We start from the raw sequence: 16,518 nt of genomic DNA on the forward strand, positions 1-16,518 counted from the left end.
ATTTACAGTTTAATGACAAGGAAAGAGATTTAAACCAACAACCCTGGTACTTTAATTCATTCTGTGGTGGAAAATCAGTTTATTACATAAAAACAACCAAATTAAACCAGATTGATTTAAAACAGCTGATTCCTGATCTCAGCCTCCGGTGTCTTTTCTCCAGTAGGTGACCTTTGACCCGTTTCTGCTGGTTGTTGTTTTTGAACGGGAAGCTGCAGTAAGGCCAGCCGGCCACCAGAGGGAGGCAGCGGTCTTCCCTCCCAGTGACCTCCAGTCCGGTAAACTCCAGACTCATTTGTTGTTTGGTTTCTCCTGATCATCAGCAGCTTCTGATATCTTTCCATCCGAGCAGCCATCTTGACTCCAGTTTGGACCTGCTGGTCCAGAACCGAAGTTTAAACTCAAAACAGCCGAAACAAGCCGAAACAAGCCGAAACAAGCCGAAACATCGGTGTTTTTCCTCGAGTTTCTGTTTTTCTGCTTTCCTGTGTGAGTTTTGGTCGCTCCTCCCTCCCCCCCCCCACAGCCACAGGTGAGTCGACGTCATGGCAACGGAATCTGACGCATCAGCATCACAAAAACTGGTCGTTCCAGGTCCCGACTCAAACACACGCGGGGTTTTTCTGGAGCTGCGAGGACCGGAGCTAGGGTAACCCAGAGGTGTCAAAACTGTCGGCCATTAGCGCCAAAATTATCTAAATATTGTTGTATTAAAACAGAAAAAACAACATTGAACAGATTTTAATGAAGCACAGCAGTGTGATTTGTGTAATAGTGGAATCTGTGAGTCATTGATGATCAATCGTTGTATTAAATGACAGATTTGGGTTTTTTAGGAACTTAGGGTCGTTGTCCTTGTTTGGCAACATTTGTTGTTTTCTGGCAAAGTGCAGTAAATGAAAACAGAAATGTTGTAAATAAATGAAAAATAGTGAAGATTTGGGAACTGAGGAGCCAAACAGAATCATCCAGAGGGCCACAAAAGGCCCCCGGGCCACACTTTGGACATCCTTAATCTACCCTTTCCCCATGTGAGCGTTCTGCTGTTAGAACAACAGAACCAAAATCTCTCTCTCTCTGATCTGAGGATGTAGAAAGACGCAGCCTGAGTGCTGCTTCCATCCAGCAGGGGGCGATGCACAGCGACGAGCCAAACAACCACAAAGTTTCAGATCAAACCAGAATCATCAGGTCGATGATGCAGGTGAAGGTTTACATGATGCAGCAGCAGCAACTGATTCACCTTCCCCTGTTGGTGCCTCAATCTGCGCCTGTTGCTGCAATTCTGACATGTTTTCAGGGTGTTTGTGCTGCAGCTTTATCCAGGGGTTTAGTGCTGCAGTCTGAGCATGTTTTCTGGTTTTTTGTGCTGCGGTTTTAACCTCTTTCCAGGTTTTGTGCTGCAGCTGTAACCTGGAGTTTGTGCCTCAGCAGGTGTGGATCTGTGCGGCCCGGTTGCTGATCCTGATCCGGTTCTGCGGCCCGCTGATCTCAGGCTGCAAGGCAAACAACTGTTACCTACAAATCATCCGTCTCTATTGGAAACCGGTTTTTCTCCCCCGCCTGCTGCGCCCTCATGCATCCTCCCTCCCCCTCCTCGTCTTTCTGCAGAGCACATGTCTGCTTGCAGCTTGCTGCGGCTGTGTTGTGCTGCGCTGGAGGAAGCCGAACCGGGCCGGGCCGAACCGGGCCAGGCAGTAGAACATGTGTTGCTGTTGCTGGCCGGCTGCAGCAGCAGCAGCATGTGCTCTTCATCCCCCACACCGCCGACAGGTGTTGGCTTCATGTGACTGCCTGCCTGTCCGGACAGCGCTCCAATGGAGGAGGAGGAAGAGGAGGAGGAGGAGGAGGAGGAGGAGGAGGAGGAGGCGGGGTGTGTAAAGTTTCATCAACAACAACTGTGTCAACTGTGCAGCCGCTGGGTTGGGAAAGCAGGATGCCTCTCCTCCTTTTTCTCCTCCTCTCCTCTTCATTCTCTCCTCCTCCTCTTCTCCAACTCCCCTGGATGAATGGATGAATCCACCCTTTTGTGTGTGATGGGTCGTTCCTCGGCAACAGCTCCATGGTTACAGTCCAATAAATAACATCACACTCGCTCCTCTGCCTCTCTGGATCTCAGGATGTGAAGGAAAAGTTTCTTTGCTTTTGTTTCCTGAAACTCTGAAGCAGATTCAGAATCCCAAACTGAGCGTCTGATCGGCGTTTCTGCAGCTGCTCCGTTTGTGACTGGGTGAACGCACGCAGAGCTGCAGCGATGAGCTGAAAACATGCAAAGCGGCTCATTAGAAAACCCAAATTAGCTCCAGCAGAAGAACAGGTTTGGAGTGGGACGCCCCGAAAGAGAGGATCTTTGTTTTCTGCTGCTTTTTGTTTCGTTTGTTTACTTTATGAAAATATAAAGAGGAGTTCTGCTGACATGGCAACCAGATGTGAAGCAGAATCTGAAAAGTCTTTTCAAATAGATTCTCAGTCGGTTTCAGGCCTGGACTTTGACTAGACCATTCTAACCTTCTAACTTTGAGCTCTGGTCATTTTGTTCAGGGTCAGTTTCCTCCATGTTTCCTCCATGTTTCCTAAACATAAAGCCCAGGTTAATCTCTCCCATTAGCCAGGGATGTCCAAAGTGTGGCCCGGGGGCCATATGGGGACATCTGGAAGATTTTGTTTGGCCCTCCAGTCGAACTCGTCCCTTCAGCACAGGGTGAGATTTTTACACATAAAATCTTCTAGAATATATTTTTTAGATATGAAACAGTGTTTTCCTTTAGTAACAGTGTTTCTGTTTCTTACATTTGCTAAGAACAGCGAGCGCTGCCCGACTGATGTAGCCAAACGGAGAAAAGAGACGAACTGAGATTCACAGATTCATTTTCTACAAAGATTAGATGGAATACTTTGATTAATTAAAATATCATCAGTATCATATGATACAAAGAAGATAACAAACGAACCACAGCTGTATGTAAATATCTGCTTTCTCTTCAGAGTGTGAAGTGAACTGAGTCGTTACCGAGTGAACTGAGTCGTTACCGAGTGAACTGAGTCATTACTGAGTGAACTGAGTCGTTTCCTGTCAGCTTGTTGACGATCCTCAGTGGATCATTGTTAGGCGGAGCGGCCATTAATCTGAATGGGGAAGTGAAAGGCTGTGATTGGATTAGTGACGTAACCAAGTTATCTGTCTGCCTTTCTGTGTGTGTGTGTGTGTGTGTGTGTGTGTGTGTGTGTGTGTGTGTGTGTGTGTGTGTGTGTGTGTGTGTGTGTGTGTGTGTGTGTGTGTGTGTGTGTGTGTTTGCTCAATTAGGACAGTTTCACTGACATATTAGGGGAAATTAAAACAATCTGCGTCAGCTATAAAGCTGTTTATTGGGCAGATTTTCAGTTTTTATGCATTTAATCAACATGACCAAGAAAATTTGACCTTTCTTTTATTGAACTTGGTGATTTTCTTTATAAACAAGCTAAATAAGATGGGATGATTGGGTAACTGTCCAAACTCATTTGTTGACCTTGGAATAATTGTGTTTAGTTCTAGAATGTGATTCAGAATTTTCAGAGTTTTGCTTATTTAAAAAATAGAAACAGGTCAAAAATTCACAGCAGAAATTTCATCTCCATGCACTTCCTGTTATTGCAGCTATTAGCATTAGCAAAGCAGCACAGCTAGCTTTTACATGGAGTAAGAAAATGAGCAGTTTGGAGGCATTTCCTAGAAAAAGTGTAAATATCACAGAAAAGGATTAAAGTGCTGAGTTTAATTCTGCCAATGTGCTAACATCAGATTAACAAATGAAGTGTCCAAAACAACACAACACTTAAATTGGGTGATAATTAAACAAATATATGTAAAAAGAATCTCATGAATAAAACCTGGAGAACGGTGAGCGACACATGGTTTGTGTCAACATGGCTGAAGTTAGCGCTTTAGCATTAGTTTCCACTAAACACTGTTTAGCATTAGCAGAGCTAATGTTTCTGATTCACACTGCAGCGTTAGCATAGCTAGCTTTTTAGTTAGCTGTGCCCAAACAACACAAAATAAAATCCCATTTATCATGTTTGTTTTTACAGCAGCTAGCTTAAGCAGCTACAGGAAGTTGTAAAAGTGGTAGCATCATGACTAGCATTAGCCTCAGAAAGCTAACTAAGAGCAAACTGGTGGCTGTTTTACCTTCCAGACAGTAAAACGCATCATGTTTCCATCAGTCTGTGAGTTTTAGACTCAAACTGAGACTTTTTGTTAGGTTCATTCTGAGCTTCTCTCTCATTTCACCGTCAACATGTTAGATTTCCATCAGCTGCAGCTTTTTAATATGAATTATGTGACTAAATGTAACAAAACTCCAGATGTTAGCAGATGTTGAAACGTTTCTGATGCTTCAGGTGAACAAATGATGGAGCAGATGAAGACAAACGGGGATCTGCTTCAGAGTTTATGGTTTTACTTTTTAACAAACTATTTTTATTACACTATGTAGTTATGAACTATGTTGTTGTTCCAGCAGGTCGAACCAAACATCTGTGGGTCAAACTGAAAGAAAGAAGCAGCAGCCATGACTCAGAGATCTTGGTTCTGGTTAAATCTCCCCTCAGATCCGGTTTCCTCCGGGGATCCGAGTTCCTCAAAAGCTCCGAGTCCCACAGGAAGCATCGCTGCCACGCCGGCTGTCCGGAGCGGGAACGCTGCAGGAACGCTGCAGGAACGCTGCAGGAACGCTGCAGGATGCCCGCTCTGATGTCACAACGCTGCAGGGCAGGAAAACTTCAGGCCAAACCTGGAATCATCTCAACTGAACAGCAGCAGAGAGGAGGAAGTGAAAACAAGAACTGCCTTCATCTTGACTTCATCCAAACTCAGTAAAAGTGTCAGACAGCCGCTGCGTTCTCGTCCTTCGGCGTGAAAGCGGCGCTGCTGCTGCAGGGAGCCAAACAGGAGCAACTCAAAATGTCTGACAGAGCTGGAAACACCCAGATCCTTCATCAGCAGCAGGCCGAACCAGGCCGAGACAGGCGGAGAGGCTCTTCCTGCTCGGCTGCAGCCGCCCGCAGGGGAGGAGGGGTGTGATGGGAGGAGAGCTGCCTGCGCTCCCTCCAGCAGGGTATGATGGGAGGAGAGGAGGAGGGGTCTGTATCTGGAGATGGAGGGCTGTCAGGAATGTGGGAGAGCAAGCAGACATGCAGCGAGCGAGGAGTCGAGCCGCTCGCACTAAATTTAACAATGAGAGTCGGCAGGACGTTTAAATTTAGTCTGCAGCTTCACCGAGTCGGAGCGGCTGCTGCTCAGCCGGCAGAAAACATCTTCATCCTGCGGCAGAGCGGCGGTCCGAACGGGTCAGGTTCTCCTTCCACAAACCACCGAGGAGCCGAGTTCCTCTGGGACTCCGGAACAAAGAAAACTTTTCTGAGCTTTATGTTCAAGAGTTTTACGTCTTTCATGATGTGGTGAAGAAATGAAGCAAACTTCATCTGGAGCAGGTCCAGAAAACACAAAACAGAAAAGATGTGAAATCCTGAATGTAAAACACCAAACTGCAGACACAACATGAGATGTTCCAGAGCAACACGCTGAAAGTTTGGATGTTTTCTGTTTCATCCACTTTATTTCACCCATGAAAAGGTTTGTAGATCATAAAGACTGAAGAAACAAATGAGAGGAAAATCTGAAGAAAAACCTTCAGAAAGGATGAAATAAAAGAGAAAGAGACGAGGACAAAATGTAGATAAATTGACTTTATTCTCCTCCAGAAAACAAATTCAGCCTCAATTTGTTAGAAAACATCAGAATGATTTAGAGAAAGAAAGAGAGAAAACAACAAATAGAGAAAAAACCCTCCTGGAACCAAAAAACTGATCACTGGGAAATGGTTCCAACCCGACCCACCGACCCGAACCACCGACCCGACCCGCCGACCCACCGACCCGACCCACCGACCCACCAGCGCCAAAGAACTGGACCAAACCCACAAGATGAAAAAATTAAGGTTCAGGCTGCAAGTGGACCTTTACACAGAGAGACGGAGCAGATGGACTAGATTTCTAGAAAACAATAACTGAACTGAATCAGGTCTCTTATACTGTCACTTTAAATGCTGCTCAAAAATCCAAAGTTTGGGATTGTCCTGATCTTTGTTCCTGAGTCTCCGTGTTCTCCTGTCTCCCCTTGATTAGTTCCCAGGTGTGTCTCGTTCCCTGATTACCTCCCGTGTGTTTAGTATCACCTCTGTGTCTTCGTCGGGTCCTAACGTCTCCTCCCATGTTCTGTGCAGTCGTTTGTATCTTGCCGTATTGGATTTCCTTCGTTTGCCATCAGGGCTGAGCTTCAGTTTGTGCCGCCAGGATTGTGGACTGTCTGGATCTGTTTATGTTCCATTATTCTGCATTAAATCTACATCTACTCACCATATCCGGTTCATCAGCGTTCTGCCTCACCTCCATACACCCAAATCATGGCAGGGATGTAAATTTGTGTGCTGTTATTCATCCTGTATCTGTTCATCTTTGTCAGAATGTCAGTGATTCTCCTTGTTGACAGTTGTTCCACTCTGTGTTCTGAATGTCAATGTTTAATTGAAACATAATCAATAAAATAAAAAACCTGGATTACAGAGTATGCAGATGATACAGTGATCGACACTGATTGGATGGATGGATGGATGGATGGATGGATGGATGGATGGATGGATGGATGGATGGATTAGAGTCTAAATTGATGTGATTTCTCTTTAAATGTGTGTTTTTATGGTAAAATATTTCCCTTTTGGTTTTACTTCCTCAGTTAAATTGAACTTCTTGATTTTTCATCCAGAGTTCAAACTCATCAGAAACAAATTCAAATTATTATGATTCAACATTCAGACAACAGCAGTAAATTAGTCCATGGTATTCAACATTTAATCCTTTTTAAATGACTTTATGTTGATTTTTACAGAAGTTAGATGAGTTTTAAATGTAAGTAAGTCTTTATTTTGCTGCTCGGATCAGAAACAAAACGCCGACCTGGAGCTGAACAAACGTTTTTCCCGCTGGACGTTAAAATCCTGCAGTTTTTCCTCTGAGTGGAAACTGGAAACAGCAGCGCCACCCTGAGGCCGGCTGACAGTGGCATCCTCTCCAGACCCCGACATGCCCCCCCAGACAGCCCCCCCACCCCCCAGGCTGCTGCCCCCCCAGGCTGCGGCTCCTTATCAGTTCTCCACTCAGTAGCTGCAGCCACTCTGAAGTGTGGCTGGGAGGGTTTCTTATCTCTAAACGGTGAAATAAAGGCTTGTTCTCGGTTTCATTGTCAATACTGCCTTTGCTGAAAGTGAAAACTGGGAGTTTCATTTGCAGCTGGGTTAAATATGAGGATATATTACCTTTATTATAACATTTTAGAGCAACGCTTCACATTAAAGGTGTTAAAAACGGTTTACTTAAGATTTAGTGCTGATTTACAAAGTTTCATAAAGAGTTATTGGAATATTTTGCTGTTAAAAAATAAAATATTCCATTAAAACTGTTAAATAAACAGTTTTAATCATCAATATGAACAGATCAAACAGAACCGAGCTGCTGCTGCTGGTTTGGTTCCAGTAGGAATTAATCCAGAAACCAGTGAATCCACTAAGAGGAGACCAGTTGGACCAGTAGCTCATCCCATTATTTTACACAATCAGACATCCTGACATGGAGACTGGCTTCAAATTTCAGAAGACTGAATTAAAAAATAAAATATGTAGATCTGAATGAAGAAAATAATAAGTAAACAGTAGTTTAAATAACTTTAATGGATTAAAGTTAAACTGTTAAAACTGTAGTGCAACTTAGCTAGAAACAACCAATCAGATCCAGGAGGCGGGACTTAGCGCTGCCAATCACCATCTCTTTTCCCATCAGCAGATTCTGTTGTGAATGCTAAAGCTAGTTAGCATAGCCACCAATGACGAAGGATAAACAATTTTTACTGGAACGGTAAGTTGTTTCTTCGCCATTAGCACATTTAGCAGCGAGTACATGAATTGAGTGACAGCGCTAAGCTCCTCCCCCTACCTGTGATTGGTTGTTTTGGTCTGCAGCGTTGCATTTCTTCAGACAGCAACAGTAACTCCCTCATAACAAACTGTCACAACATTTTGTTATTCAAAATACATAAACAAAAACAACATATTTGTTTAAGCAAATATGTAACAAAAACTTATTTTTCATAAATAATTACATACTGCAGCTATGACTCCAGTTATATCTTCTTTTTTTTTTAAAGAAATATAAAATCTTAAAAGAAGTGTTCATGAGTTGTTGAATATATTTTATTTATTCATCCCTCCCTATATATATATATATCAACAGGATAACTAAATATTTTAATTTCAACCCATAAAATTTGTTTTGGTGGTTCGTGACCCCCATTTGCTCCCCCCTCCCTGCCCGCGGTGCAAACTTCCTGGACGCGCCCCTGGCAGCAACGTGTGTCCGTGCGTAAAGGCAGAGATGCTTGGTGGCCACGTCCCCTTGGAGACTGGAGACAACACGTGATGAGCTTTACTGATCAGGTTCAGAGGCAGAGAGACACCGAGACACGGCGAGAGACAGGCCGGGGCACGGAGCCTGGAGCCCGGCCACCACTTCAGCCAACCTCCGGAGCGGCAGTTACACTTCTACAGTTGAGTTCGCCTTGTTTGTTTCCTCAGAGAGGAGGAAGAGGAGGAGGAGGAGGAGAGGAGGAAGAGAAGCAGAGCAGCAGCACCAGGAGGAGGAGGAGAGAGGAGGAGGAGGAGGAGGAGGAGAAGCCGGAGTAAAGTTTGTCCAAGTTTGCACATCCATTCGGAGAAACGCCATTTTGAGTCCTCTCCTCTTCGGAGCGACTTTGCAGCTTCTTCCTCCCTTTTTTTTTTTTTTTTTAACTTCATCCCCCCTCATCACCATCATCATCATCATCCTCGCCACGATGTCTCGGCGCAAGCAGCCCAACCCCAACAAAGTCCGCGGTAAGTCAGCCTTTTTCTGCCGCTAGCAGCGACCTGCTGCCCGTCTCTCAGCAACAAGTTAAACTGCCGACTCAAAGTTAGCCTCTGCTCCGTGGAGTGGGCTTTCCACGGGGGGGGGATTTTTTTTTTTCTCGCTCTCTCCTCTCCGTGTTGCTTCCTAGTTTGATGCGCATCCAAGCGGAGGAATTTCAGCTCCTCTTCCGCCTCTTCCTCATTCACTCTGCGGCTAATTATCACCAGCAACTTCATGTTTTCACGTTCCTTAGCGCAACTTTTAGCAGCCGTTTGCACTTTTTCTGGCTGTTATTCGGCGGTTTTTTTCCGCCGTGGGGGGTGGGGGGTAGCAAAGGGAGAGAGAGAGACACGGAGGGGAAGAGGAGGTGGGAGGAGGGGGGGTCAAAGTCTGCTCAGCCGGAGGCAAGCATCCATATCTGGGTGCACTTTGGTCGGAGCCTCGCTGCTAGTTACCATGTGTAGCGCTATCAGTCCCAGACGGTAAGAGCTGCAAGCTAGCGGTAAGCTAGAGCTGCTTCTTCCGGTCTGCCTGTCACAGTAAAACACCTGTTGAGCCACATTGCTGCAAACGTTTTGCTTACAGACTCCGTTCTGTAAAATCCGACATAAAAGCAGCATTAATTACATAGAAGCTGTCATTTTTGATAGTTTATTTAATCGAATAGCTACTTAGATTAAATCACTGAAATGTAGAAAAACACGTCACCATCAGCGTGTTATGCTAATATTTGTTAGCTGGTCAGTTCATGTTCCCTCTGGGAACGTTTCGGATGTTTTGGTTACGAAGTCCATATAAACGGGTTATTACTTCCACTGTGAATGTTGCAACCTTGTTGGGTGAAAAGTGATGTTTCTGAAAAGAAAAAATTGCCACTAACTGATCTTGTATAGCTGATTAAGTGGTTTATAACTTGTTAGAGAAGGTAACTCATTGTGTTTTTAGTGTATGAATGTGGCAGCCATGTTGGATGTTGTGTTGTGTAGATGTTTTTCGTCATGATTAGTTGTTAAGTTAATGTTATCAAGAATCTGAAAAGTTCTGATTAACGATGTTTCCCCTCAGAAAACGGATAGATTGTCACTTTATCTGATTATAGGAGTTCATCTGTGAGGATAGCAAATATTGCTATATATATATTTGTGTATGGAAATGTCAATGTAATTGTTGATATTGAGTTGTTTTTGATGGCTTTGAACATTTACTTGCTTTATTTTGAAGGTCCTCTTCTGCGTTTCCTGCTTTCTTCTGCGCTACGTGTGTCTAGCTTTGAGCACCAACACGGTGACCTTGCCCAGACACATTTAGCCCTAAATCGAGTCTGGTTCATTTATAAACTGATCCGAGGCGGCTGAGGCTCGGTCGGGGAGTCCCTGCCGCTCGGTTTGCGCCAGTTTTTGCGGCAGTTTGTCGACTTTTCGCCGTGTTTCTGACACTTTTTCCAGCGCCTCCCTAGCAGCAGCATCGACGTGACGCCTGTTGCTGCATCCTCCTCCTCCTCTTCCTCCTCTCCAGTCCCCGTTTTCTGTCTCCCTCCGCTGCAACTTTAATTAAAATCATTAAATCAGATTTCTTTTCGCACCGTCAGCACTTTTTAGCTCCACACCGTCGTTTCGGTGAAGTTCCCCCGGCTCAGTTAGCTGTTAGCCGGGGTGTTTTCCGCACCGCTCCGCGGCGGAGGATGCTGTTATGGCCGCTAAATAACTCCCATAATTCGGCCTTAACTGGGCCAAAGAGTTCCTTATCACCGAGCCGGGTCAATGATTGACGGCCTGGGTTTGGTTTGGCCCTCGGGAGCCAAACCAAGCGGAGTCTCAGGGCCGGACCGGTTAGATAATGGTTCAACCTGAGGAGCTTTAAGGTCACTTTTAAACCAGAAAACATCCAACTGAAACTCATAAAAGTTTAATTTATGCCCCCAAACAGCAGAAAACAAGACTTAAAGCAATAAAACACCACATGTAAATAATGAGATGCACCGATCTGATGTTTATCTGGGCCGATATTTCCAGTTTTTAGCTCTGACTTGGTGGGTCTGTCTTTTCTTTATGTAATGAGTAAAAATGGCTCCAGAATCCTTTAATACAGACAAGAACTCATAATTAATACGTTATTTGATTGGTTTCATTCTGGTATACAGAACAGAACATTCAGAATTGAGCAGATATTTCCTGTTAGATTATTGGTTTTTAATCCGCTCCCCTGGATCAGTAACATGTAATCTGAGAACGCTCTCCATGTGAAGCACTGACCTGCTGATCTAATGGCTCAAAAATGTAAAAAAGTCTAAATTTTGGAAGATTTTAATGAAATAACTGAGCTGGTTCTGATTGAGCAGTCCATTTTTTTGTTCATTTATGAAGCAAAACTAGCAGATTAGATTGTTTTCTGAAGCTGTGACTGCTGTTAGCTGGAACATCTCTGCTGTCGGCCATCTTGGTTCCTCCAGATGAAGCTTTCATCTTTAACATTTCCTGTTTTGAGGCGTTGAAGCTTCAGGAGCCAGGCTCCATCCTGGATGAGCTTTATGAGACAGGATGCAGCAGTGTGAGTGTGTGTGCTGCAGCGGCAGTGTGAGTGTGTGTGCTGCAGCGGCGGTGTGAGTGTGTGTGCTGCAGCGGCAGTGTGAGTGTGTGTGCTGCAGCCGCGGTGTGAGTGTGTGTGTGCTGCAGCGGCGGTGTGAGTGTGTGTGTGTGTGCTGCAGCGGCGGTGTGAGTGTGTGTGTGTGTGCTGCAGCGGCGGTGTGAGTGTGTGTGTGTGTGTGTGCTGCAGTGTGTGTGTGTGTGCTGCAGGATCTCCTCCATGTTTTTTGCTGCATGTGATTCTGTTCAGATGAACAGTTACCATTTCAGTAACAAATTCAACACTGAGGCCGAGCCGGGCCCAGACTCTGGTTAGAGGAAGGTGTGGGTGGGGCTTGTGTTGAGGGGGCGGGGCCAGTGTGAGGGGGCGGGGCCTGTACAGTGGATGTGGACTCTTCCCTGTGGGTCTGGATGCTGTAAAGTTTCATCATTTGGTGGTTGGATTCGGCCTGCAGGCGGAAAACAGGAAGAACAGGAATCAGTGGAGGAGAAGAAGAGTCGGAGGATGCCTCCACTGTGCAAAAGTCTTAGTCCAAGCCCTGTTGCTGCATGTTGGAGCAGAACGGAGAGATTTTAGGAAATCCTTGGAGGAAACAAACAGCCGGACTCTTCCTCTCTACTCTTCCTCTCTACTCTTCCTCTCTACTCTTCCTCTCTACTTTTCCTCCCTACTCTTCCTCTCTACTCTTCCTCTGTACTCTTCCTCCCTACTCTTCCTCCCTACTCTTCCTCCCTACTCTTCCTCCCTCCTGGATGAAGTGCGGCGCACAAAGAGTGCGTTGTGTTGCCGTGGGGACCGGCTCCCTGCAGTCAGAGTCGTGTGAAGACATGATGCAGCTTGAGGAAGAGGAGGAGGAGGAGGAGGGGGTCAGCCAGCCGACTGACTCCTCTTTATCTGCTCTTCATCATCCCTCCTCCTCCTCACCGGGTCTCTGACCCGTCAGAGCCACCGGGTCAGTTCCAGAACCGAGTCTCTGCAGGTTCTGATCCGATTCGATTCTTCTGACTTCAACAGTCAGGCAATAATTAAAGTGTGATTTATTTCTGATTTCAGGTTTATTAAAAATATAATTTATTATTCAATAATAAAATAAAGATAATTTAACAGAATCCAGATTAAAACTAATATTGTCTCTAAAATGTATATTTAATAATTAAAACTGAAAATAAAATGACATTAACATTAATTTCTTATTTTAAATGATTATATTTGTAAGTTATAGTTTAGTTATCGGATTGTTTATATTTTGGTTTTGAGTTCAAAGGTCAATCAGTAAAAAAACGGAACTTTTAACTGAAATACATCAATATTAATTAAATATAAATTAAATGTATTAATAATAGTAATATGTAGATTTTATTTATCAGATTGATTGTAATTTATTATTATATAATAATAAAAAGGAGGTGATTAAACCTAAAATATTTATTATTATTTGAGTTATTATTGTCAAAAATCCATTTAATAGGAAGGATTAATTATTAAATGGAAACAGATTTTTATTTATTTAGATTCTTTTAATAAAATGAATCCATGAAGTTAATTAACTGATCAAATGAAAACATGAGACCAACTGGAGCCTCTGACTCATTAATGAAACTAATGTGATAATTACGCTGCGCTCACGTGACCCGGCCTGGTGTGTGTGTGTGTGTGTGCGTGTGTGCGTGTGTGTGTGTGTGTGTGCGTGTGTGTGTGTGTGTGTGTGTGTGTGTGTGTGTGTGTGTGTGTGTGTGTTAATGGGAGTTTCAGTGGGACGTTTGTGTCCAGGGGGACAGAAGTCAAGCAGCTAATTAAAAGCCGTCTTCCTCCCCCGAGACTTTTGTTTCTACACATTAAGCACACACACACACACACACACACACATTAGCATGTCGTTACACTGCAGAGAAATCCAGACCAGAAGCTGTTGATGCTGATGGAGGAGGAGGTGAAGCAAGAGGTCACTCCTCCTCATCTTTCCTCCTTTCTTCTTCTTCTTTCTCCCTCCCTGTTCTCGCTGCTCTCTATTTATAGCGCCACCTTTATTTAGATTAGATTATGTTGCAACCCCCAGCAGAGAGGAGGAGCAGGAGGAGCAGGAGGAGCAGGGAGCCACGTTTCACCCATAAACATGAATATTTCCTCCTTTTCTTTAACATTTCATCTGCTCTCAGTGACGTAGTTAATGTGTTGGGATTAAATATTTCTTGCAGTTAAACAATAAAAACTGTTAGATTTACCAGCAGAGTAATCGGGTAAAGAAAAGACTGACTGATTAGTCGACAGAAAAATAAAATGTAAAAATCTGCAAACAGAAAAAACGAAGAAATTGGTCAATCAGATGCAACTTGTTGTTTTCTTCCACCTGCTAACTGCAGAAAACACATTTTTCTAACATGGTATACAACACTAATGTTGCTAACTGTGCTAATTTAGCAAACACGGTAACATCTGCTATTTATGCTAACATTGCTAACAGTTAATTGTGCTAACATTAGCTCTAACGTTGCTAATTTAGCAAACACAATTAACGTTACTGATCATGTCAACTTTACTGAAACAGTAATATTTTCCAAAGATCAGATTAAATCTAGTTTTCCTCTCCTGGCTGGGATTATAATCTCCAGTCTCTAAATGTTGCTGAAGTTCTGGTTCCGTTTGCAGATTTCAGGCTTTAATTGGGTTTTTGTGAGACGGTAATAAATGATTCTCTGATGTGGAGATGATGAGGAGCTGCTCTGATTGGCTGAGACACAGACAGTGAGGAAGAGGAGGATGATGAAGGATGGGGGTTGGGTCTAACACCTCAGGCTGGACCAGATGGTTTCCCACCTTCATCCTGCTCCTCCTCCTCGTCTGAACCGGAGCGACCTGAGAAACCAGGCCTCTCTGTCCCTGGGCTTTTATTTTGAAACCCTCAGCTTTTCCCATATAACTCTTTAGTTTGGTGGTTTCATGAAGTTTATAAGAATTATTTGGGCCATTTTGTTTAATGTGGTTCTGATGAAAACGTTTGGGCTCATTTCAGCTGGTAGTTTTCTGTGTTTCGGGTCTTTATTTTTAAATTAATCTTTGTCTTTTGTAAAAAAAAAATTTCTCAGCCTATTTTTGAGGATTTTTTGGTGACAGTTTAAATTTAATCTCATTAAATGAAAGTTTCTCCACATTTCGGATGTTTTTGCTTTAGTTTCGCTCTGGTCCAGTTGAAGCTTCTGGTCGTTTTCCTCCATGTCTTGATTAGCGTTTGCTCGTCGTCTGGCTGCCAGGATGGTTCCTGTTTCCTGTTTTTGGTAAATATTTGGGACGAGTTTCTGTAAGTTTTCACTTCGTGCCTCACCTTCCTGTTGGGCCTCAGGTGATGTTGGTACCGCTGAACAGGATGAAGAACTGCGGAAAATGGCGGAAGTACCACTGGATCTTGCCCGGTTCCGCCCGGTTCCTCTGCGTTGCATCAGACTGTGACTCAGCGTAACGGGATGCGTCTGAGCATGAAGGTGTTGCTGCTGAGTCATCAGCTGGAGGGACAGAAACATGGATGCAGGAAGTCTCTTCCTGATGCTGGATTTCAAAATAAAACGGAAGGCAAGAGGCTGGGTAGTCGCCGTAGCAACGGCTGTAGTTGCATTGCATTTCTCAGTGGACCTAAAATGAGGAAGTGGTCATCTGTGGGATGTTTGGACGGCGTTTCTTCTTCTGTAAAATCGATGATGCCTCTAAGCTGCAGTCAGTGATGAGCTGCTGCTCACACTGAAATGGTTTTCTCATTACATTTACATTCTTTTCCACTTTTCAGGAAATCTTTACACCAGATCTTCAATTTAAAAAAGAACTTTGTTATTAATAAACAGCAGACAGGCAGATTCTGTTTGGCTTTTATTTTACTTGTCCAGGTTTGTGTAACTTTGGGGTTTGTGTCCAAGTCACTGTGAGTGAGAAACTCCTCCGGGTTGATAGGCGATCGGCTGCTTTTCCTGCTGCTGGTTGATAGGCGATCGGCTGCTTTTCCTGCTGCTGGTTGATGGGCGATCGGCTGCTTTTCCTACTGCTGGTTGATGGGCGATCGGCTGCTTTTCCTGCTGCTGGTTGATAGGCGATCGGCTGCTTTTCCTGCTGCTGGTTGATGGGCGATCGGCTGCTTTTCCTACTGCTGGTTGATGGGCGATCGGCTGCTTTTCCTGCTGCTGGTTGATGGGCGATCGGCTGCTTTTCCTGCTGCTGGTTCATAGGCGATCGGCTGCTTTTCCTGCTGCTGGTTGATGGGCGATCGGCTGCTTTTCCTGCTGCTGGTTGATGGGCGATCGGCTGCTTTTCCTGCTGCTGGTTGATGGGCGATCGGCTGCTTTTCCTGCTGCTGGTTGATAGGCGATCGGCTGCTTTTCCTGCTGCTGGTTGATGGGCGATCGGCTGCTTTTCCTGCTGCTGGTTGATAGGCGATCGGCTGCTTTTCCTGCTGCTGGTTGATAGGCGATCGGCTGCTTTTCCTGCTGCTGGTTCATAGGCGATCGGCTGCTTTTCCTACTGCTGGTTGATGGGCGATCGGCTGCTTTTCCTGCTGCTGGTTGATAGGCGATCGGCTGCTTTTCCTGCTGCTGGTTGATAGGCGATCGGCTGCTTTTCCTGCTGCTGGTTGATGGGCGATCGGCTGCTTTTCCTGCTGCTGGTTGATGGGCGATCGGCTGCTTTTCCTGCTGCTGGTTGATAGGCGATCGGCTGCTTTTCCTGCTGCTGGTTGATGGGCGATCGGCTGCTTTTCCTGCTGCTGGTTGATAGGCGATCGGCTGCTTTTCCTGCTGCTGGTTGATAGGCGATCGGCTGCTTTTCCTGCTGCTGGATCAGTGGCGATCGGCTGCTTTTCCTACTGCTGGTTGATGGGCGATCGGCTGCTTTTCCTGCTGCTGGTTGATAGGCGATCGGCTGCTTTTCCTGCTGCTGGTTGATAGGCGATCGGCTGCTTTTCCTGCTGCTGGTTGATGGGCG

General features: G+C 44.9%; 1 protein-coding gene across 2 annotated transcripts in view; it reads left to right on the top strand.

Annotated features, from left to right (window-relative positions):
• Window positions 1-8,399: 8,399 nt before the first annotated feature.
• Window positions 8,400-16,518, top strand: part of rreb1a (ras responsive element binding protein 1a) — a 42,960-nt gene continuing 34,841 nt past the window's right edge. The window contains exon 1 of one of the 2 annotated variants that reach the window (XM_044104946.1): window positions 8,400-8,963. In XM_044104946.1, the coding sequence (XP_043960881.1) occupies window positions 8,924-8,963 (40 nt within the window). In that variant the 5' untranslated portion in view covers window positions 8,400-8,923. The remainder of the gene's footprint in view (window positions 8,964-16,518) is intronic. The other variant, XM_044104947.1, reaches the window with a different exon arrangement.

This window comes from Gambusia affinis, linkage group LG21, assembly GCF_019740435.1.
Source record: "Gambusia affinis linkage group LG21, SWU_Gaff_1.0, whole genome shotgun sequence".
Classification (NCBI taxonomy): Eukaryota; Metazoa; Chordata; class Actinopteri; order Cyprinodontiformes; family Poeciliidae; genus Gambusia; species Gambusia affinis.